At 45.7% G+C, this 21,548-nt stretch overlaps 1 protein-coding gene across 2 annotated transcripts in view; it reads left to right on the plus strand.

The window, feature by feature from the left end:
• Positions 1 to 21,548, plus strand: part of SCML4 (Scm polycomb group protein like 4) — an 82,819-nt gene that overhangs the window by 32,690 nt on the left and 28,581 nt on the right. For both annotated transcript variants that reach the window (XM_065835802.2, XM_071806665.1), the window contains 3 exons: positions 179 to 308; positions 3,095 to 3,295; positions 6,434 to 6,628. In XM_065835802.2, the coding sequence (XP_065691874.2) occupies positions 179 to 308; positions 3,095 to 3,295; positions 6,434 to 6,628 (526 nt within the window). The remainder of the gene's footprint in view (positions 1 to 178; positions 309 to 3,094; positions 3,296 to 6,433; positions 6,629 to 21,548) is intronic.

Consider the following 21,548-nt stretch of genomic DNA (forward strand, 5'->3'; position numbering starts at 1 on the left):
AATCAGTCAGGCTTCAGAATCCAGTATCCTCCCGGGAGTAGAATGGATGCTCCCGGCCTGGAGAAAGTGATGCAATAGCAGATTGCTAATGAGCGGGAGTCCACAGGGAGTGACATACCCGGATAAAATTGGAATATCTTGCGTATACTTTCATTACCCAACCGGTTATTTTTTGCAGCTGAAGTCTCGTGTCCTGATGACTCCCTTAGCGGTCTCTCCGCCGAGAAGCACACCGGAGCCAGATATTAGTTCAATCCCCCAGGATGCAGCTACGATACCCAACTCGGCCACTCCACAGGCTCTCACAGGTACCAGTGTCCGGTGCTCCTGGGCCAAGGGGTGAGCAGGAACCAGGGGCTGACAGTCAGATGCTGTGCTTTCCAGAATGGGTGGAGCTCATGAAAATGGAGTGTATGCAGATTAGACTGACAACCAGTGGGAATGAACAGAGATGTCCTGCAAGATTATATTACAACTGCCACGGGTCTAGTTTAGTGGACGTGTCAGATCCATTCCTCTTGAAATGCAGACATCAACAACTCATGAATGTGGCCATTTTATACTCAACACTCGCCGCATCAAAGGTGTTGCAATGGCCTGAATAAACCCTGCTGTGAACATGAAGCATCTGTTACAGCTGTGGGTTGAAGGAGGACAGAGGAACCATAGTCTGACTGTAGGCAGGGTTATCAGCACATAAACCCCAGCACCTTATCACAGTAACAGACCTGGACATTTCTGACTGTAAGTAGGGAAAACACAGGCTTATTCTTTTTTTTTTTTTTTGCTTATATTATCAGAAACAACATAGGCAAATGTTTTTAAACTGATGTAAATACGAAGAAAATCAACAAGACAGTTGATTTACCCTGAGATTTCAGCAGACAAATGGATTAGATAACATTAGAATCTAAACACAACACATAAATCCCATTATTTCTTAGCTGGGATGCACAGAGGAGAAGTTTTCCATCTGCTCTGGTAGCAGAATGGTACTAACCATAGCGACGATGACAATAATAATATATTTTATTCTCATTTATCCCTTCACATGCAAAGACTGTCAAGCGCTCGGCAAACATTAGCCAAGTGGTGTTTCAAAGCACTGCCCTGAGAAGTGTGTCTGGTGCTGCTTTTGGAGGCGGACAAGGAGGCACAGTCCACCAGCCCCACCAGGTCGCTGGGGGAGCTGCAGAGCTGGAGGCTCCGTGGGCCATTTTGGGCTCTTCAGATGCAATGTCCTGCATGTCCATCTGCCCATCACTGTGCCACCAACACCTTCCCAACAGGCTCCCACCAGAGCAGGGCTTGCAGGAGATCAAGGCAGGCTCAAGCCAACTTTCACCTCCCTGTCTGCACTGAAAGGACCATAGGTGACCCCATTCCCCAGCGAGGGACTCAACACGCTGCCTGCAGGCTGCAGGGTACCTCCCGCAGCAGAGCCCTGGACAAAACTGGTGGCTTGTCATGGCAGAACCCACATCCTGCAGATTTGGCAAGGTTTGTCATGGTGGCACACCAGGAAATCTGCACCCTGGCAGCCCCCTGCAATTCATGCATGCTGCTGCTGTCTTTAGTTGCGTTACCCCTTTGTTTGTTTGGTACTTGGAAGGTGTAAAGTGCTACATAATGATAAGTATGATTGCTATTATCCTCCTGTTTACCCAGGATATATTGCTTGAGCCCCTTCCACTGTTCAGTGAGGGATGGGGTAACAGAGTGTGCTGTGACAGTCGCACTAGATTTTCATTACAGTGATGCAAACTGTAAATTATTTGCAACTTTACACAGCTGTCATCATGTCCTGCACTCTGCTTGATGGTCTTTTTTTGTCATGTATCTGATTTCTGTCAGAGGATAATGTTATATTGTCTGAGAGATGACAGCTCAGGCACACTCAGCCAGCTATTATAATATGTCTCACTTTAGCCTGACTTTAGGCTGTGTCTTAGTCGCCCCTAGTTACCAGAGCGTTATCTCTGTTTCCTCCAAGAAGCAGTTAGTCTCAGCCAAGCTTAAAATACGTTCATGCCAGTGAGGAGAGAACACTGATTTTTTGGCTAATGTCAGCAGGCCTGATGGCATGTAGAAAAACTGCCTTTGCAGGCAATGGCATGTGAGAAGAGGCATGCAGGGCTTGGCTGTGGAGTGGCTGGGGCATCCCTCACCGAACCTGTGTGGCTCAGCGGTGTCACTGTGGTCCCAAATGGCACTGCACGCCTTGAGGTGATGCAGTTTGCAGAGTGCTGGGTTGGACACGGAGGGTCAGGAAATTCCCAAAGACCAGAGTCTCTGCCATTGCATTGTGCAGCTCAGCATAGCACAACCCTCCAGAAATTACAGCTGCATTTATCATAGAATCATTTTGGTTGGAAAAGACCCTCAAGATCATCGAGTCCAACCATTAACATAACACTGGCAATAAACCATGTCCCTAAGATCTATGCATCTTTTAAACACCTCTGGGGATGGTGATTCCACCTCTTCCCTGGGCAGCCTGTTCCAACACCTGACAACCCTTTCCATGAAGAAATTTTTCCTGATATCCAATCTAACCCACCCCCACTACAACTTGAGGCCATTTTCTCTCATCCTGTCAAGGTCAGAAGCAGCAAGAAAACACAGATCCCCAAAATTGACCTCAGAGCAGTCCTTCTCAAAGGGCCTCTCAATAAACCAGTTTAAAAACATATAGGCAAAACAAATAAACATGCAAACAAAGCCAAAACACACCTCAGGCTGGACTTACCCGATGCTTTAAGGTCACCCCTGCTAGTCACTGTCCCGCACTCCTTGGGCATTTTTTTCGGTCACCAGCTGCATAGACAAGGTAGTCTGCAAGACAGCAGACCCCAGGCACACACAGGAGCTTCTTCAGTTGCCTGTAGCTTTATCCTCACCTGTGACACAGAGCAAAGCTCACTTCACTTAGGCCATTGGTGATCAGTGCGAGTAAGCCTGGCTGTGCCATCACAAATGGCAGTACTTCACCAGGAAAAGCTTGCAAAACAAATAGAAGTGTATACAGCTAGCATTTGCTAGGATGCTCTCAGGGACATTTTGTAACAACGTTGTTGGGATTTTTTGTCTACAGTCTGCATTTACGTCAACAAACAAGCAAACCTGGGGCCGTACCTTGACAGAAAAAAAGTGCAGCAGCTCCCAGAGCACTTTGGGCCAGAGCGACCGTCAGCGGCCCTGCAGCAGGCTGTGCAGGCTTGCATTGACTGCGCCCTCCAGCAAAAGGTGGTCTTCTCCCTCATCAAGCAGGGCTACGGGGGCGAGATGGTATCAGGTAAAGCATTTTTGTAAGGGGTTTGTGGCCAGTTGGGAAGTGCTTGAAATCTTAACCTGATCCTCAATCCGGGACTGTCCTAGCTATCCCATTCACATCAGCACGCTGGCAACCAGCTTTGAACATCACAGAATCACACTGAATCAAGAATGCTTGCAGTTGGGAGAGACCTCTGGAGATCATCTAGTCCAACCCACCTGCTAAAGCAGGTTCACTGAGAGCAGATCACACAGGAATGTGTCCAGGAGGGTCTTGAATGTCTCCAGAGAAGGAGACTCCACAACCTCTCTGGCCAGCCTGTTCCAGTGCTCTGGGACCCTCAAAGTAGTTTCTCTTCATATTCAGATGGAACCTCCTATGTTTCAGTCTGTGCCCATTGCCCCTCATCATTGCCTCTGTGAAGTGAGCTGCTGCAGGAGTTGGCTTGATGTCAGATGGAAGTGTATGGGTAAGGAGAATTGCGGCAGTGACTCACAGGAGGAACAGGACTAGCTGCAGAGTCCTGTGCTCACTGGTCTTTGAAATTGCTGAGGCCAGACATGTGAGCCCTGTTGTTCATGCAGCCATATAAGGATGAGCAGCATTGCAAGCCTGCTTTGTGCCACACATTGCCACCACATGTTTGTCTAAAGGACAACTCACACAGAGTTCAGCTGCTGGTGTGTCCTCTGCCTGCAGTTCACAAGCCAAAACAGCTCTCAGCTCTAGGAATTGCAGAAGTTCTGGCAATTCTCTGTATGGCAGGGCTATACAAATATATCAGAGCAAATCAGAGATCAGAGGGAGCTTTCCAGGGGCTCCTCATCTTCCTGCAGTGACACCTCTCGCTGTGTCCTGACAAGTCTCACATGTCCCATTCTGAATCCCCAGGCCTGGCTCTCAGATTGAACATGAACTTTCCTTTTAATCAGAGCAAGAGTTTTGTGTCACCATGTTGTTTAACACATGAGGATGCAGTGGGAATGAAACAATGATGAGAATACGGGAACAACGATCTCCAGTGAGCTGCCACAGATGAGTCAGGCATGCAAGAACTGCAAGTCCAATCAGTTTTGCAGGGACCTCAGCAGCTCAGCTGTGCCATTGGGACCCTCTTGTGTGGGAGCCCAGGCTCTGGCCCTCTGTGCAGCATATAAATCCTGCTTTCTCCCTCTCGTCTAGTTCCCTCCAGTCACAGGTGTGTCTTCCCTAAGGGACACCAGAAATACCCTAAGAATGATCCAGATTTGTTCACAGAAACACAAGACTGAAGTAATTTAATGCAAGGCTTCATTTTTGCCTGGCTCTGTGTTGCATATATGACCTTCATTAGAAGCAGGAGAGTCTCGTTGTGCACCAAGCTGGCCAAACCCCTTGGTCAGTTCATCTGAGCTGGCTCAGCTTCAGGTATCTGAGCAAAAAGCCCCTGGTCGACATTGCTCCGAACCTCGTGCCTATTCTAATCATTGAGGAGGGGTGAATGGCCTCCTAGTCATGGCGTGGCTCTGAAATTGCAGCTTGCTCCCAGCCCAGCAGCAGCACAGACAGATTTTGTTGTGGGCTTTCCAGTCTTCCCATGGCTTGGCTCACAGATGCTCATCCGGTTGTGGAGCATGATCCTTTACAGCGGCTCAGGCCAGCAGGAAATCTCTGAAGTTATCCCAAAGAATATAAGCCTAAAATTGCAATTTATACTTGTTAGTAGCGACTAGATGCTGTAGGACTGGAAAAAACCTTCCAGGTGGTAGAGTTCAAGCAGCTATATCATGTGGTCCTCCTTGCAAACCTATTGATACCTGAATGTGTCCTGCTACAATTTATCCTGGTGGGCCTGTTATGACTCCTCCAACTCTCTCATGGCTGTGACCTATGCCCTTTTTGATTCCTAGCTAAATATATTCCCTGATAGCTTTGTCCAGGAATTTTAATTGCTCTTCTCTCACCCTTGAATTCAATCTTAGATGTATTTCTGGAGAGAAGTCATCACCTGCTAGGCTGAAATACACAGTTTCTTTCAGGTCTCTCTACATTGGGAGGAAGATCACTGGATTAGGGAAAGAAGCACAAGTGTCTTCCCACAGCCCCATGTAGCAGAGATGGTGATAGCTACAGTGCCACAGAGAAACTTTATGTTCCCAGAACATTGCTGTGGCAATGTCCAGCCTGGGTTTCACCAGGACTTTATGTAGTGGAATTGACACTCCCCTGTCTCTCCTGGAAATGCTTTGTTCAATACCTCCTTGAAATATATCTGAATCTCATAACTTTGTCACCTTGCTGGCTCATGGGTATCTGGTGAGCCTGTCCTGTCATTTCTCTTCCCATCAGGTCATGTTGAGCTTCCTCAAAAAATTATGGATTTCCGTGTACTTTTTAGTATTTTTTTCTACTCATTTTTATCCTTGCAGACCTCAAGATCAACCAGTCTTTCCTATGCAATCTCCCAGTCCCCTTCTCCATTGGCAATGCCTCCTAGCTTACAGTATCAACAAAATCCTTTTTGTGCCAGCATGCACCACTGCTGGTTCCTCTCCAGTGTTTGGGATCTCCTGTCAGCAGAGCCTGTCATCATCTCCTGACCCACCTTTCATATGCAATCATTTCCAGTTTAATGAATGATTTTTCGTATTTACTGGATTCCAAGTAGACCACAACCACCAGCCTGCCTTTGCCTATAAATGCATTTCAACCAGTAAAAAAAGGTCCATTATGAATCTGGTAGGCCTCTCTCCAATAGAGCCCTGGTACCTTTTATTCATTCACAGCCATGTCTTTAATTTTTGTCTCCCCATTACCTTTTAAAACCTTGGGTATTGCTGAAGTCAGCCTAATAGCCCATCATTGACAGATCGTTTTCTTTCCCCTTCCTTACACCAACGTATCATAATTGCCTCCTTCCAATCATACAATACAGTTCTCAGTTGGATGCATAAATTAGAAATCCTTGCACTGCTGGCCATGCCAGTCGGCATCTTTCAGTGCTCCAAGGGGAAGGTGATCAGGGTCACACAAACTCAGCTCCTTAAGCTCCTCCAGTTGGGGTAATTATGTAAAAAATTTTAAGATATACAAATACCTGTGTGAAATCTTTTCCCCTGCTCTCATTCTTCCTCCTGCTGTGTGTCCCCAGGTACTGAATTATTCCTGTTTGCTTTCCAGTTGCAGCTTTTTTCGAGGGGAAGCAGCATCTCCTGAGCCTGCTGGTAGTGAACAGCATTGGGTATGTCCTGCGCTTCCTGAAGAAGCTCTGTCGCAGCCTCTTGTGTGACAATCTCTTCAGCAACCAGCCTTTCCAGCAGTACAATGCCATGCCGGAAAGCCCAGAGGCATATGAAAACAGACGTATGGAAGCAGGTAGGCTGCTTGATCAGCTTGGGCTCAAGATTTAATAGGGCTGAAGAAATGACTGTCTGGTTTTGGTCCTGGACTGTATATGCTAAAGAACTGCAGGTCTCTGTGGGACCTTTCCAGGGGAAGGCAGTGAGCTGACTTGCAGTATTTTTCCCAGTGCCTATAGAGGAGTTTTCTGGGTGAGAACCACTGTGTTGGGGAGCCCTGGTAGTGATAAGGGTAATTTTCTTATTGTTCTGTATCTATTTGTTCTTTTATCTCTTTTCCTAAGGAAACAAGGTTTCTATGATCCCATTGTCCTTGTTTCTGTCAGTTCTCTCCCATAACTTTTGGCCTCCTCAAGGGTACCTTGCCCTGGGGTAGAAGCCTCAAAGTGAGTGAGTTCTTTAAGTTTCAGGCAGGTGGGAAAGGAGAGGAGAAATTTATCCTAGATTAAAATGCCTGTGGACACCAGCAAGGTCTCTGGTTTAGTGCTTAACCCTGTGAGACGAAGCCTGTAGGGGCTGTGGTGAGAGGAAGATGCACCCAAGGATGGTGGTGGTCCAGAGAGGCACCTGTCCTTAGCAGCACCAGGCTCCCAGGTGGATGGACGGTACACCTAGACTTCCTCCTTGCCCACGCTGCAACGTGCTGGGATGGGGTGATGGCCCCGTGCAGTCCCTGTGGACCTAGGACATGTCTCCAGCCCTCTTCTGCAATCAGTGGCCAAAACGTTGCCCTGGGGCACTAACTATGGACATTGCAAAAATTAGTTTAGAAAAAAATAAAGATGCAAAGTTATGGCCCTGAACCTCTACTTCACCTGCAGGCTTCCTCCTGACTTAAATGATTTTTCCTTCTCTTTTATTAACCACCCTGTGGGTGTTTGGGGAGCACACTGTCTCTCATGCATTCAGGTTAATAGCAGATACATGCTGGAAGCTGAAAAAAAAGTGTTTTAGTGTCTACAATTGTGATCCATGAACTACTTGTTTGCCAGGAAGAGCCTAAGTGTGTGCTTTGTACACCAAAGCCGGGAGTGGGCTGTGCATACAGTGCAGGAATTGTCTTTCTGTGCAAAGAAATCCAGCTGCCATGTTTACACATAGGGGATGAACAACAGGGACCCAGTCTGAAAAGCAACATTTTTTTTCCTCTGGACTAGGACCTTTGCAGCAACCTGAATGTTTCTGAGAGGTCAAGAGATTTCTGTAACACTGAGTGAGTGCAGCCCAGGAGGCCTGGCATTTGCATTTGCATTTTAATTTGCATATACATTTGCATTTACTTTTCCACAGCAAGTCTGCATGTGATGGGAGTCAAATCCACAACTGGAGTTTTTACAGCGGCTCTTGCACTCTGAGCATCTCCCTTCCTACATAATTTCAAGGCAGATGCCCCTGAAACGATTCGTACTGGCTCTGCTCAGCCACTGAGGAATTATTTTTCCCCAGACAAGACAGGAGACGTGGATGTTTGGAAGGCTTCTCTTCCCTGGCACTCCCACTGCTGGGGGGAAACCAATAGCACCCCTGGATGCAGCATGGGGTGGGCAGCCTGGACTGGCCAGCGCTGTTGCTGGCCTGGGCTGTATTCCCTTCTGCCTGGGAGTGTGATGGGGGAAGAGGCAGTGGCTCTTGGGGATTTTATGTCTCCATCACCAGCAGCACTTGTGGTACAGTGGAGAATGTGAGCTGTGAAACATCTGAGGGCAGAGATTATACACGAGGTTAAAACTCCCCTACTCGGCTCCAGTTTGCTCACCCCAGGGTCTGATAGCCACTGGCCTGCTAGGCAGAGGGCTGTAGGGTTGGTCAGCATGACCTCCAGAGATTTGGGTGCTTCCCTGTAGAAATGGGGATGTGGGAGAGGTGATGGAGGAACCACCTGGTCCCTTAGTGAGGGAGGCTGTGATGAGTTGTGCCATTTCCAGAGCAGCTGCGTGCTCAGATGGCTCTCTGAGCTGGCATCCCCAAAATGGGACTCTCCTTCCACAAAAGACTAAGAGAAATATGGTGAGAAAGGATTTGAGGACACTTTCAGCACTCTACTGACCCCCAACCTGGTGTACTAAATTTGTCGAAGCCAGGTTGCTATGACAAAGCCTGTTCATGGGCCTGGGAGTACTTAGTGGGGAGCTCAGCATCTTGCCCAGTGAACCCACTGTCTGCATCACTGTGTGCCCTAGAGTGCAGGGTGGGAGTCAGGAGCTGGTTTCAGTGCAGTTGCTTGGAAAACCCACCTACTAGACTACCACTTGGCCCCAGAGCACACATAAAGGCACAGAAGGAGAAATCAACTCTGTCACATAACGCCCTCAAGATGGGGAATTTTGGAGAGGGTGGGAAAGCTGCCTCTTCCCCAGGGCAGTTTGTGCCCAGCTCAGCTGTCCATCCATGGCTGTGCAGCAGAGGAACCGGAGTGATAGCCTCGTACCCTTCATGCTGCACTCAGCCTGAGCCAGGCAGATACATAATGTTCCTGTATTCAACATCTCACGGGCACCAGTGGAATAACTCCAGTTTTAGGCACTGGGGCTTGTGCCACTGAGTCTATGTTTAATGCTCCATTGCTTAAATCTCCTTCCATCCGCCAGAAAGTCAGCGCTTCTCTGCAGCAAGGTCAGTACAGGGGGGACCTCTGCTAGACATAACAGAGATGGGGTTTCCCTGTAGTGGCAATAATAAGGACAGCAGGAGCTCTCTCTCTGCCAGGTCTGCAAGGGCACCTGTTGGGATAGAGCTTGCATGGAAGGAGCAGGGCCTTAATAAAGCACCACAGGAAGCCATGCAAAGCAGCCACATTTTTCATTGTTTCTGTTCTACAGCTTGTAATCGAGATATACTTTCTTTTAAAATCATGTGCTTTTCCGCCCCTGTGTACCAATTACTTTAACACATGCATTGACTTTGGTGCACTTACTCTTGATTTACACTGGCAGAAGTGAGAGGAGAAGCCGGCATCATGTCCAGTCATATTAATCCACTTACACCATACAGGAGTCACCTTTTAACCTTGCCCCGAAGCACATGCCCCATAGCCATTATTCACCTGTGCTCACAGCAAACTGCCAGATGCTAATGGCTGCATACAGGTCAGGTGGGATTTGTTGATATATGCATATATCACTTACAACCTCTGTTTTACATGTCTAAGAAGTACGTACGCACACACCAGGCCTCTGTAGCAAGCCTTGCTGGTTGTGCATCACCCTCCCTGCACCTGAGCCCCCACGCTCTGCCTGCCCTGCCAATGCCTCTTGCACCAGCACCCAGCAGCTTCACATGTGGGGCGAGGGTCCCTCTCCAGCCCTCTCCCAGTATCAGTGGCTTCACTGCCTTTTCTTGACACGTGTGGGGACAGTCCTCAGGGGTCTTTCTCAGCTCTAAGGGTCTTTCTGGCTCATGAGAGCAATTTGCGGGGAACAGTTGTGGGATGATTCCTGCGACGTCATCTGGGAAGTACTCAGCTTCAGGTTTGCATTACAGAAAATCCTGACATGTTACCTGTCCCCACAGGACCTGGGTTCAAATGTCCTCTGGATTTTCAGCCAGAATTTTCCATGAGAGTGGTAGTGCGGTTTGAACTAAAATGGTGGCAAGATCTGGGTGAACTTTGCAGAAAATCCTGTGAAGTGTGTCAGGGGCTGCATGGATGGGAAGCCAACAGAGATCCTGTGAAGTGCCTCCATCCACACCCTCTGCGTTCAGCTTTCATTAGTCCTTACATGCTGAGCTAATGGAGGCTTGGATGTGAACGTGGGAAAGGGACATTTCTGGAATGCATGCATACTGTTGACATGCACATATACAATGTTAGGCTGTTATTTTTCAGAGGAAAGCATGTTTGCTATAAAAGTTCTTACCAACCTGATGGTGGGTACAGAAATTGAAGTAGTTTCTCTTATGTGGGAAGCATCAAACTTAGAGAGCATCTTCTTTTTTCCCCTTTCAGTCAATTCTTTCCTTGCTCTTTCTGTGTCCTGAACCTGGTGTTTTTTTGTGCTGTCAGACAATTGCTGTGCTCTTTACAGAGCATGGCTTTGTGTAGATGCAGTGAGTCTTTCTCTATGCGAGGAGTCCTGTGGCCACCCTATATCTGTGTCCTCATCATGGGGGAATACAGGAAGGTTCTGCGAATAAGATCTCCAGCCTTGTTTGTCTCCTCACATCCAAGTCAAATATACATGCCATATGGTGTTCCCTACCACTGCCCACAGGAGAACAGCACCTCTTCTTATGGCAGTGGCTGGAGGTAGGGCCCCACATGGAGCAGAAACACAGCGGGAGATAGAAGTATCCTATGCTACATCAGTGTCCCTATATACGGGTGTGAGAATCGCTGTAGCAATGGACTGTAAGAGTGTAACTGGTAGATAAGACACTTTTGTCAGAGACTTCCCCATTGATCATGTGGGCAAGTCACACTTCCCTGCTGTGCCTTTATTTCAGCATCTGTTCAAGGAGGGAAATAATTCTTACCACAACGTGCAAAGTCCTTCTAAAACAGCTAGGAAAAAAAAGAATAACATGATAGAAAACCACATATTATTACAATCAATATTTTCTGTTTCAAGCACCAAATAAACAGCAGCTCAGAAATTTCAGGCCCTGAGAGGGCAAGAAAAATGTTGTCTTTCCCCTTTCTAGTACTATGGTTTGTTTAATCTTGTCTTGTTGGATGCTATGAGGAACAGTGTTCCTGGCTTCTCAGCACACTCAGAATAAATGGTTTTTACGGCTATCAGTAGCTTCAGCTCTCTTCAGCATTTAATTACCTGCAAAGGCCATTTATTGCCTCATATATTGCTCTACCATGCACATTATCCTTTAAACAATAAATAAAATATTAAGGTCACTCTTAGAAAGGGAGCAGAGGAACTGCACGTGCCATCCAGCCACAGTAAAGTCTAATATACAAAGTTTGTCTGGTCTTCAGGCCACTTGAATTGATGGCAGAGCCTGCAGTAGAGCAGAGAAAGGGTAGGATGGCTGCAGGCATCTTTTCCTTCCTTCCTTCCTTCCTTCCTTCCTTCCTTCCTTCCTTCCTTCCTTCCTTCCTTCCTCCCTCCCTCCCTCCCTCCCTCCCTCCCTCCCTCCCTCCCTCCCTCCCTCCCTCCCTCCCTTCCTTCCTTCCTTCCTTCCTTCCTTCCTTCCTTCCTTCCTTCCTTCCTTCCTTCCTTCCTTCCTCTCTTCCTCTCTTCCTTCCTTCCTTCCCTCCTTCCCTCCCTCCTTCCCTCCTTCCCTCCTTCCCTCCCTCCTTCCCTCCTTCCTTCCCTCCATGTATCCATCAGCAGGCTGGGTGCCTCCTCCTTCTCCTTTTCCAGACCAGACCCAGCTGGAGCATTGTCCCCAGGACTTGTTTCCTGAAATGAGATGTCCAGGGTGGAAAATCATGTGGCAGAGCAAGAAAGACAGGCAACTGCAGCTGGAGCTGCATGTTGACATTTGGAAACCTGAGGAGGGACAGTAACAGATTCAGATGGTACAAGGGGTAAGAAGTAAACACAGGAGGGTGAAAGAAAAGAGAGAGTAAAACAATGCTCCTGTTGGGCGGGTTTTGTGAAGACGGTAGTAGAGGCTTTAGCATTCATTGCCCTTTAAGCATAGACCAGAAGAAACTAAAGAAATAAACACTGAAGGACATATCCTGTCAGTAAATAAAAGTAGAGATGGATGAGAGAGAAGAAATTTACCTATGATATAATTTACCTGAACTCTATAGAGTTGGCAGAATTTGATAAATTGACCCTTCTGACCTTTAAGCTGTGTGATTAGTGTTTGCTGACCCCTAAATGAAGAATCCCTTTCTATTCCTTTAAATTTATGAAATTGTATCTCCTTATGGATGCTGAGCAATGGAGCTATAAGCAGACATCCCTCCAGCCGTCAGCCCCAGGGAAATCCTCCTTGCCATATTCTGCTGGGCTGTTTTACCTCCACAGTCTTGAGGGGGTGCAAGAAAATCCATCCCTTTTGAAAAGCTTTCCCCTGGGGGTGAGAACTCTGCTGCCAGAGGTGGATGAGGAGAAGCCCAAAGGCTCTTCTGTCCTTCAGCCCAAGATGTACTGAGCCATGCCACTGACAGTGCTAGAGATTGCCTGGGCTGCAGCCACAGAGGTTAGAAGAGAGAGCTAAGCTATGAAATGGATTTTAAATAAGGAAAAAAGATTATTTATTTTTCCATGTCAAAGGGTATGCATAAGGAAAGGGGATGAAACGATGGGCGTAAATGCATGAAGCATGATAGATGAGATTGTTTCCACTATAGAAAAAAAATACCCCTGGTTATAAGCATTTAATTTAAGCTTTACACGTGCAGTCACGTGGAGAAGCATGGACACTCTTTTAGAGTCACAGTCAGGTAAATCATGTGATTGTAACTCTGTTTTAGCTTCAGTTTCAGCTTTAACTTTGTTTTAGCTGGTTAAGATTTTCCATAGAGCTATATAATTCCTTTAGGAGGTGTCTTAAGTTAAGAGTCTGGGCGTTGATTTTAAATAGCCTAAATTAAAGTCAAAACAGGAATTTCCATTCCTAAACTTTTAAAATATTGATACAAATACCTGTGATCCAATATACCTACATTTCAAGCAGTCAGACCAGCAGGCCAGAACTGATGATGAAAAACCTACCACCCCATCCAAGTGCTGCGTGCATTAACCAGCACAACTCAACAGATTTTTCATAGATGCAAGGGGGGAAAAAAGATGATCCTGAGGATCCTTACTTTGTGCCAGCTCAAGCCACATTAGATAACATCACTTGTGTCAGTGTAGGCTCTGATAGCCTGTGAAAGCCGCAGGCAATCAGATGTGTAGCTCCTTGCTGCTGGATTGCTGTCAGAGCCAGGGTAATAGACTGGCTGTGGCAGTGGAGGGGGCTATGAGAGTTAGTAAAGCCAGCACTTGCTAAGTAAAAGACAAAAGAATAAATGGTTTGAACAAGAGATGAACGCCTGCTCATGTTTTGTGAGTCTGCATGAGAGGGCCCTTGTTTCTGGGACTGCCTGACTCGTGGTGCCTGCAGCAGGACCTAGGCTTGCACCTCCATGGGAGGAAGCAGAGCCAGCTAGAAGGGGGAAAAAGGGATTCTTGTGTTTAAGCTATTTCCATTTGACAGGTTTCAAAGTATATTCAGATATTTTTTTTCAGGGGACATTACTGATTTTTGCTTAGGTGTTCTTCAGTTTTTCAGCTCAGTTTTTCTCTTCTCCCACGTCAGTCTCTTTTTTTATCCTTTAGATTAAAAGGCTGTTCTTCGCTTATCTGTCTTTATCTACCTGCTGTTTTTCTCCATCCTTTTCGAGTTCACTAGGAAATAAATGGAAACCCACACATGATGGCATTTCCAGTTCCATGGAGATAAAACATCCATTTTTTTCTTGAAAAATCTTGGCCCCTGTTTAATCGACAGTGCTTCCCAGCTTCTTAGGATTTATTTGTTTGCAGTAATTATACAGAGTACATCAAAGTGCCTTTCGGAAAGTAGTAACACACAGCATCTGCCTGAAGAACATTTGTCTGTTGGCAAAATGAGTGCAGAGTAGGAGATTAAAGCAATTAAGAGAGTAACAGAAGCAAACAGTTGGTGATGTGCAGTTTGGTGCTTGTGCTGGCACAGTGCTGGCCACGGGCAGCTATGGGAAAAGTCATGGTGAAAGTGAGGAGTTGCACCACCAGCAGCTGGGCAAGAGAAATACGTCCCCACTTGTCACTGAAAATGAAGCTGCTAATGGAGGTTTGGGTAAAACAGGTGCTGTGTGGTGGGTTTCTTCATGGGAGAGGTAAGGTTACAAAAGTGATTTAAACTAAAAGGTGGCAGTGGGTTGCTGGACTCCAGCAGAGAAGCCAAAGTTAAAGAAAATGCAGTGAGGCTGGGGGTGAATTCTGGGATGGGGTCCTAGGGCGAGACCAGCTTCCCTGCGGCACGGCACGATGCGGCACACCGGTGTGAAGGGAAACTGGCTCTGTAGGGTCATGGGGAGATGATGGGATAAAAAGACCTGAGAAAAGGGAATTGGTGAGTTCCCAGCTGCTGGGCCTAAGATAGGCCAGGGATGTCAGAAGCAGCAGCAGAGAAGGCAGAAAAATAAAGGATCTATGAAGGGAAACTAAGGCTTTAGGGCTCAGCTATGTTGTATTTATACAACAGAAGAAACCCCAGAAGAAATATCAGAAAGTCCAGCTGACCTGCAGCACTGGACAGGGAGAAATGAAGCAAAGACTTTATGAAAGATGTTATACCTACCTATAAACACATGCACACACTCAAGTTTTATATGTGCTCTACCAAACTCCTGAATGAGGAGTTTGATTAGTTATTAATGGGCAAATGCAGCTTATTTTGCAGTTACTGCATTGCTCTAGACATCTCAATTCTTATGTCTCAAATTGTTTGTTTTTCAATTAAAAAAAAATTGCTATTAAATATTTTAAGCCAGAACTAAGCAAAATAATTCAGGGAAATTCATCGTGGTGGTAGCAGAACAAAATGCACTAAGTATTTCAGCTGCAGAGAATCCCAGTGTGTAACACCTTGACATTTTCATATAACACAGTCATTTTCATCTAGTCTATTCTATATACAGCTTTTTGTGACTTTTATCAATGTTGATTTATAAGCATACAGAGTACATTATAAACTACCTGAATAGAAAATTTCCTCTAGGTACTGCTAGAAGCTGGAGACAGAAAAGATCGATCGCAGCCTTTCCTGTCTCCCTCTGCTAGTGCAGAACTATTGCTGTGCTAAGACACAAAACTATACAACCCCGATAAATCTCCTTTTCATGATGTACAATTTGGTGTAACATAAAAGCAAGGCAGAAGGGAAAAGAAAGGAGGAATAGGTCTGAAATCAGGAGGAAGAGGCCAAAGGAAGACTTTCTCTAAAGGTTGGATCCCTATGTCATTGAAATGCCTTTGCCTTCACTTGTGGGTATGCAGTACCAAAACAATTTGCCTACACTGTAAGACAGGACTAAAACCTCTCCATTGCAACACAAGACATTTACTCAATCATCCCCAAGCACTTTAAAAAAAATCCTCCATGGGTTATTTACACACACGAGCACCTTTTATTGTTGAATCTAATATATTTGTCAGCAGCTAGCTTGTGAATTTACTCTACCTTTTTACTCAGTTTGGACAATAAAACCATGTTGATCTGTTCCCAGCTGGTTTAATTCCCTGGTTCTACTGCATTAAGCACAATGTGGTTGTTGTCTGGGCTGCAAACACTCAAGGGAAATAGTTTAAATAATGAAAAAAAATTGCCTGTGCTGAAGTCCTTGTAATCAGGACAACACTGGATTTTGGAAAATTCTCTAAAAATTTGGATTCTTGATGTTAACCGACTGGCAGCTTCTCATTGGAGGATTTGGCATTTCAGTTATCGCAAAATATTTTTTAGCAACTAGGACACAACGACATGGTACATCGTGCACTAAAGCCTCCGACTAAACCCTGGAGAATTCACTGCAGGTTTTATTGCCATGGTTTCAGTGTTCATAAAACCTACATTCACAAGTGGATGAGGCTTATTTACATTTTCCTGTTCTGACTGACTAGTACCCCCTTTTCCCCCCACCTCCTCCCCCTGTGGATGGAACTGTGTGTTCCTATAACCTGTGCAAAAGTTATCCTGTAGACCGAACAACGCGGGTGTGACAGCCCTGACCTGCTGTTTGCGGATGCCCTGGGCTGCCTGCTTGCTCGCTGCCTCTCTGCAGCAGCCTCAAGGATGCTGTGGCTCCCCAGGGACACGTCTCTGTGCCACCCACCTTGGCGAGCAGCAAGCAGATCAGCTCTGCTGCCACAAACCAAATGCTGTTACCTGTAACATTTTCCTCATCCAGCCAAGGACACAGGCTGATGTAGCAAAGGTCCAGTCCTTGCCCAGACATGTGGGGTGCAGATGCATGCACCAGAGAGCAGGGTTGACATGGTCTAAAAATGCCTGCTAAGGGGTGACATCATATTTTCGTTGTACTGCATGTCTGGACAGGCGATGGAGCTAAAAGAAATGGTTTGGTGGCTGTAATCCCAGAGTAAATCACAGTAGACAGAGCTGGAAAGTCTTAATCCATCATAGGAAGCTCTTATCTTTAGATAAATGCATGCAGGTTCACGCTACAAGATAAAGTCCATGATCTGTTTCTGAATGGACAGAAATGTGTGAGGTTGTTTGACAGACAAAGTTATTTTTTAATCTTTTAAGAGCTGATGTTATAACAGAAGATAGAAGTTCAGAACCAAGGCATATCTTTCACACTCTAAATAGTCTTTAGATCTCTCTGCTCCCTTCCTCTGGTCAACAGTAGACTGAACTGATGATTATACTCACCTGAAGATTTTCTTCTGCATCTCTGCATTTGCTTTTGATGTTTCCCAACTTTTATTTTTCCTTCCATGAAGGCTGTGATACAGGGTTTCTCATCTCTACAGCTGCTTAAAACTGTTCCATTCCACTCCCCCAACACAGCCTCCCAGATAGGGCAGATGCCATCCTTGTGCAAGGAGCTGGAGCCAAGTTTGGACACTATAAAATACAGGTGAAGATAAAACTGTGCAAGGAGTCTTTCAACAGGATTTTGACACTGTGTCTGGCTCCTCTCAAAGAGACTGGGAGATGAGAAAGGGCTGGCCTTGTCTGGGGTGGGGAGATGAGGTCTGAGAAAGCTATGATATCATGCCACTTAAAATATGGAGTTCACATATGGTCAACCCATTATAGAAAATATATGGTAGCACTTAAAAAGGTACAGGGAAGGGTCAGGGGGCAAAGCCCATCACTAAATGATATGAGGAATAGGAGATGATAGAAAAAAAGGAAGAGTAGGGGCAGAGAAAAGAGAGAAAGAGAAAGAAGAGAAAGAAAGAAAGAGAAAGAGAAAGAGAAAGAGAAAGAGAAAGAGAAAGAGAAAGAGAAAGAGAAAGAGAAAGAGAAAGAGAAAGAGAAAGAGAAAGAGAGAAAGAGAGAAAGAAAGAAAGAGAGAAAGAAAGAGAGAGAAAGAGAAAGGGAAAGAGAGAAAGAAAGAGAGAAAGAAAGAGAGAAAGAGAGAGAGAGAGAAAGAGAGCAAGAAAGAGTGAGAGAAAGAGAGAAAGAGAGAGAGAGAAAGAGAGAAAGAGAAAGAGAGAAAGAAAGAGAGAGAGAAAGAGAGAAAGAGAGAAAGAGAGAGAGAGAAAGACAGAGAGAAAGAGAAGAAAGAGAAGAAAGAAAGAGAAGAAAGAAGAAAGAAGAAAGAAGAAAGAAGAAAGAAGAAAGAAGAAAGAGAAGAAAGAGAAGAAAGAGAGAAAGAAAGAGAGAAAGAGAGAAAGAGAGAACGAAAGAGAGAAAGAGAGAAAGAAAGAGAAAGAGAGAAAGAGAGAAAGAAAGAGAGAAAGAAAGAGAGAAAGAGAGAAAGAAGGAGAGAAAGAAAGAGAGAAGGAAGGAGAGAAAGAAGGAGAGAAAGAAGGAGAGAAAGAAAGAAAGAAGGAGAGAAAGAAAGAAAGAAGGAGAGAAAGAAGGAGAGAAAGAGAGAAAGAAGGAGAGAGAGAAAGAGAGAAAGAAGGAGAGAAAGAAGGAGAGAAAGAAAGAAAGAAAGAAGGAGAGAAAGAAAGAAAGAAGGAGAGAAAGAAGGAGAGAAAGAAAGAAAGAAGGAGAGAAAGAAAGAAGGAGAGAAAGAAAGAAAGAAAGAAAGAAGGAGAGAAAGAAAGAAGGAGAGAAAGAAAGAAAGAAAGAAGGAGAGAAAGAAAGAAAGAAGGAGAGAAAGAAAGAAAGAAAGAAAGAAAGAAAGAAAGAAAGAAAGAAAGAAAGAAAGAAAGAAAGAAGGAGAGAAAGAAAGAAAGAAGGAGAGAAAGAAAGAAGGAGAGAAAGAAGGAGAGAAAGAAGGAGAGAAAGAAGGAGAGAAAGAAGGAGAGAAAGAAAGAAGGAGAGAAAGAAAGAAAGAAAGAAAGAAAGAAAGAAAGAAAGAAAGAAAGAAAGAAAGAAAGAAAGAAAGAAAGAAAGAAAGAAAGAAAGAAAGAAAGAAAGAAAGAAAGAAAGAAATATTGAGCATTGCAGGTGGTGGAGTAAAAGGTTATGAAATGACATAAAAGTAGTGGCCTAGAAGGAAGAACAGTTGTCCCGGGAAGCTACTGGTGTGTAAAAGAGAGCCTCCCTTGTTTGGGGATTAGTGTGTAGTGCTCTCAGAGGCAGGGGTGTGGGTTTCCATTGGTGCCCTGTGCAACTTTCACCCAGACACAGCCACTCCATGGCTGTGCAGGACACAGTCTCTTAACTGGGAACAGGGACCCTAGTCCCAGTTCACTGCCCTGACCTTGGGCACTGCTGTCCAAGCAGCAATCTGGGGACAAACCCAGAGAACGGCAAAGGCATGGGGGTATCACGAAAGGGAAAGCTGGATGAATGAAGGTGTGAGGTGGGTGGGAGGGGAACAGCCTGGGCAAGAAATGGCTGTGCAGGTCAGTAGTGCAAGAGGAAGGAATAAAGGGAGATGTGAAAATAGCTGGCAAATTTGGAAAAGGGAGATGCTGCTGGTGTGCAAAAGCACTGTTAAAGCGAAGTTGTGATGGTGGGAATATGATGGACGAAGCAATAGGAAGAGACTACAGAGAAGGACGGAAGGAGGAGCAGGTGGAGGCTCTAAGGTAAGGGAGCCTGAGACAGATAAAGGAGTGACATGAGAAGCGATGCAGGATCAGCAGCAGGTGAGGAAAGTGGTACAAGATGTGTTTGGCCTGGGAGGATAGGAGAGAAGGCAGGCTAGAGAGTGTCCCTGCAGTGCAGAAAGACCATTTACCTCTAGGAGAGATTTTAGAAAATTAAGGTTGTTTGAGTTTTTTTTAAGATAAAGAAGAAAAAGTGAGAGATTAGATCTGCTCAGGAGAACTACAGCTAAGGATCATCTTCCCTGGGTATACGCTCTTCTTCATTTCCTGCTTGATTTTTATTTGCTTTCATAATGCATAATGGGAGGTATAATTTTTTGTCTTTCTGGAGTGTGTCTATTCCCAGATGCTACCAAAGGTCCGTTGTATGTGTTCTGCATTCAGATATGCAGTGTACATCCATGTGGCACCCTGTAGTGGCATACAGACATGGCAGAGGCAAAGGACTTAACACGTTAAAAGAGGTGAGAGACAAAACAAGTATTTTTCTTCAGCCTATTGGAGAACTGGGGTCTCGAGATGATGCATAACCTGACCAAGGTCACTCCAGAGATCTGAAGCAGACCTGGGATGTGAGCTGAAGGTTCTCATGCTGTTTTAACTCTCAAGTGACCCATTCTCAATAATTTGGCTAGGAACCATGCGGGCTGCGACTTTAAAGAAAGCCAGCTAAAGAAATGTGAATTTTTAAATTGGGAAAGAAGTTTTTTTTTTTTTCCTTTCCTCTGCTGCATTTTAAGGTGTGTTCGATGAAACAGCCTTGGACTTTTCAGTCCAATTTCCTGAGAACCATTAATGGAAAGGAAGATTATGCCAAAGTGCCTTGAACATCTCAGGGTGGTGAACCGTTGTAATGGAGGCTACTGTGTTCAAAGCAAAGGCTCAAAGCAGCTTTCTCACAAATCCTGCTTTAAAACATTGTGTACTAATTTCTCACTAGTGTGTGCCCTCCTGCTGACTACCTAGAAAATAAAACACAGAAGTGTGACAGAATACAGAAGGACTAAGCTACAGATTTATGAAAGTGTTGCATTTTAAACCTCAGTAGAGAGTTGTGTTTTCTCCTATTGTCTTAGAAAACATGTTTTCCCTAATTGGCCAAAGTGGGATTAGTAGCTGTGAAAGCTGTGCACTTTACAAGGCCTTCTGGGAGCTTAAAAAATGCAGATATATTCATACACATCACTGGTGGAGCCCCAACTCATGCAGCTTCTCTGTGGTACCAACTAACAAGGAGCTACAGAAATAGGAACACAAAGAACTTCCACATCTTTTGTAGCTTTTGGACAGTGGAGCCCGTCTCTCCTGCTGCCTCCCATGCCACTGTGAGGGGTCTTGGACCCCTCACATGAGCCCCTGCCACCATCTTCCCCCACCTCTACAGTTGCTTCGTGGAGTGGAGAAGGTGTCAGTAATAGGATCAGAGTGCAATTCAGGTGGGAAGGGACCTCAGGAGGTCTCTAGTCCAACCCCTTGCCCAAAGTAGGGTCAGCTATGGGTCAGATCAGGTTACTCAGGGCTTTGTCCTGTTGGTTCTGGAAAACCTCCAGTGCCAGAGCCTGCACAGTCCCTCTGGGCAACCTCTGCCACTGCCATACTGTCCTCACGGGGAAAAGTTTTCTTCTTTCATCCAGTCTGAATTTTTCACTTCAGTTTTTGTCTGTTGACACTTGTTCTCTAGCTGTGCACCACTGTGTATAGCCTGGCTGCATCTTCTTGGTGACCTCCCCATGGGTCCTGTGAGGCTGTTGTTAGGTTCCTGCCCCCCAGACTGCCTCTCCCGAAGGCTGAACAAGTCCTGTTCCTCCAGAGTCTCCTTGCAGGGCAAGTGCTTCAGGCCCCAGGCATATTGATAGCCCTCCGCTGAACTCACCCATTTGTCCATGTCTGTCTAGTATGGCAGAGACCAAACCTGGATGCCAGGTTAGACCCCTGCGGTAGCCCACTTTTTACTGATCTACATGCAACCCGTTAACTACTACCCACTAAGCTTGATCATCCAACCGGTCTCTCACTCATCCCAACTATAATGTTCTAACTTGAATACAAGATGATTGTGGTAGACAGTGTAGAAAGCCTTGCTAAAGTCAGGGCAAATGACATCCACTGCTCTACCTTTGTCCACAAATCCAGGCAACCAGGTTGGCCAGGTGTGACTGACCTTTGGTGAACCCATACGGACTGTCCCTGGTCACCTTCACTTCCTTCTCTGCCCCTGCGAGGCGGGGGTCATGAAATGCGAATGTCTTCTCCTGCCCTGAAGTGTCACCAGGGACTGTATCACCCCTCAGG

Source organism: Patagioenas fasciata, chromosome 3 (assembly GCF_037038585.1).
Source record: "Patagioenas fasciata isolate bPatFas1 chromosome 3, bPatFas1.hap1, whole genome shotgun sequence".
In the NCBI taxonomy this organism is placed as follows: Eukaryota; Metazoa; Chordata; class Aves; order Columbiformes; family Columbidae; genus Patagioenas; species Patagioenas fasciata.